Source organism: Lipotes vexillifer, unplaced genomic scaffold (genome assembly GCF_000442215.2).
Source record: "Lipotes vexillifer unplaced genomic scaffold, Lipotes_vexillifer_v1.1 scaffold916, whole genome shotgun sequence".
Taxonomy (NCBI): Eukaryota; Metazoa; Chordata; class Mammalia; order Artiodactyla; family Lipotidae; genus Lipotes; species Lipotes vexillifer.
Genome location: NW_006798383.1, coordinates 475,986 through 476,581, shown reverse-complemented (window position 1 = coordinate 476,581; position 596 = coordinate 475,986). Strand labels below are relative to the sequence as shown.

Sequence of the window (596 nt, the reverse complement as noted above, 5' to 3'; positions counted from 1 at the left end):
TTCCCTACCCTCTGGTAAAAGAGGCTGTTATGTAGCAAGTTGATTGATTCCTGGAAAGGAATTAGGACTTGTATGCAGCATGAGTTAGAAGGGTTTCCCCTGGAGGATAGTTCATTCCATAGATCCTGGCAGACTGAAGTCCTGTCATGATTAACCCGAACCTCCCACTGAATGCCTGACTGTGGAGCAATGAGGTTACAGAGACTATGTACAAGCCTCTCCTGGGGTATGAGGCCCACTTTTGGACATGACTCAGCTCACTGCAGTTCCGTTTAAGAAGAAAGCACCCCTAAGAAGCATCTGGCTTCCTATGAGAAGGACGTGGAAAAGATGGAGGCTAAAGGATCTAAATGATTTTTCAGATCATTTTAGATCTTGAAAAATGCCTTGTGCTTTTCATGAACACAATGCTGTAAGGTTGAAGAAAATTATGAGCATTTTAAAAAATGGAAACTCGATAATAGGCTCCTGCCTGCATATACAAGGGGCAAAAAGCAGAGTGGCAGAGGAGGCCCTGAAAGGACAACCCAGGGCCTGGGGACTCACTTCAGCAGCTGAGGATTCAGGAACATGAGGATGTCATACACCAGCTTCAG

The 596-nt window shown here is 45.3% G+C and overlaps 1 protein-coding gene across 1 annotated transcript in view; it reads right to left on the bottom strand.

Annotated features, from left to right (window-relative positions):
* ABCC2 (ATP binding cassette subfamily C member 2) overlaps window positions 1–596 on the bottom strand; it is a 67,398-nt gene that overhangs the window by 50,616 nt on the left and 16,186 nt on the right. The window contains 1 exon segment of the mRNA XM_007470328.1: window positions 547–596. This exon segment is cut by the window's right edge and continues 9 nt beyond it. Coding sequence (XP_007470390.1) covers window positions 547–596 — 50 coding nt within the window.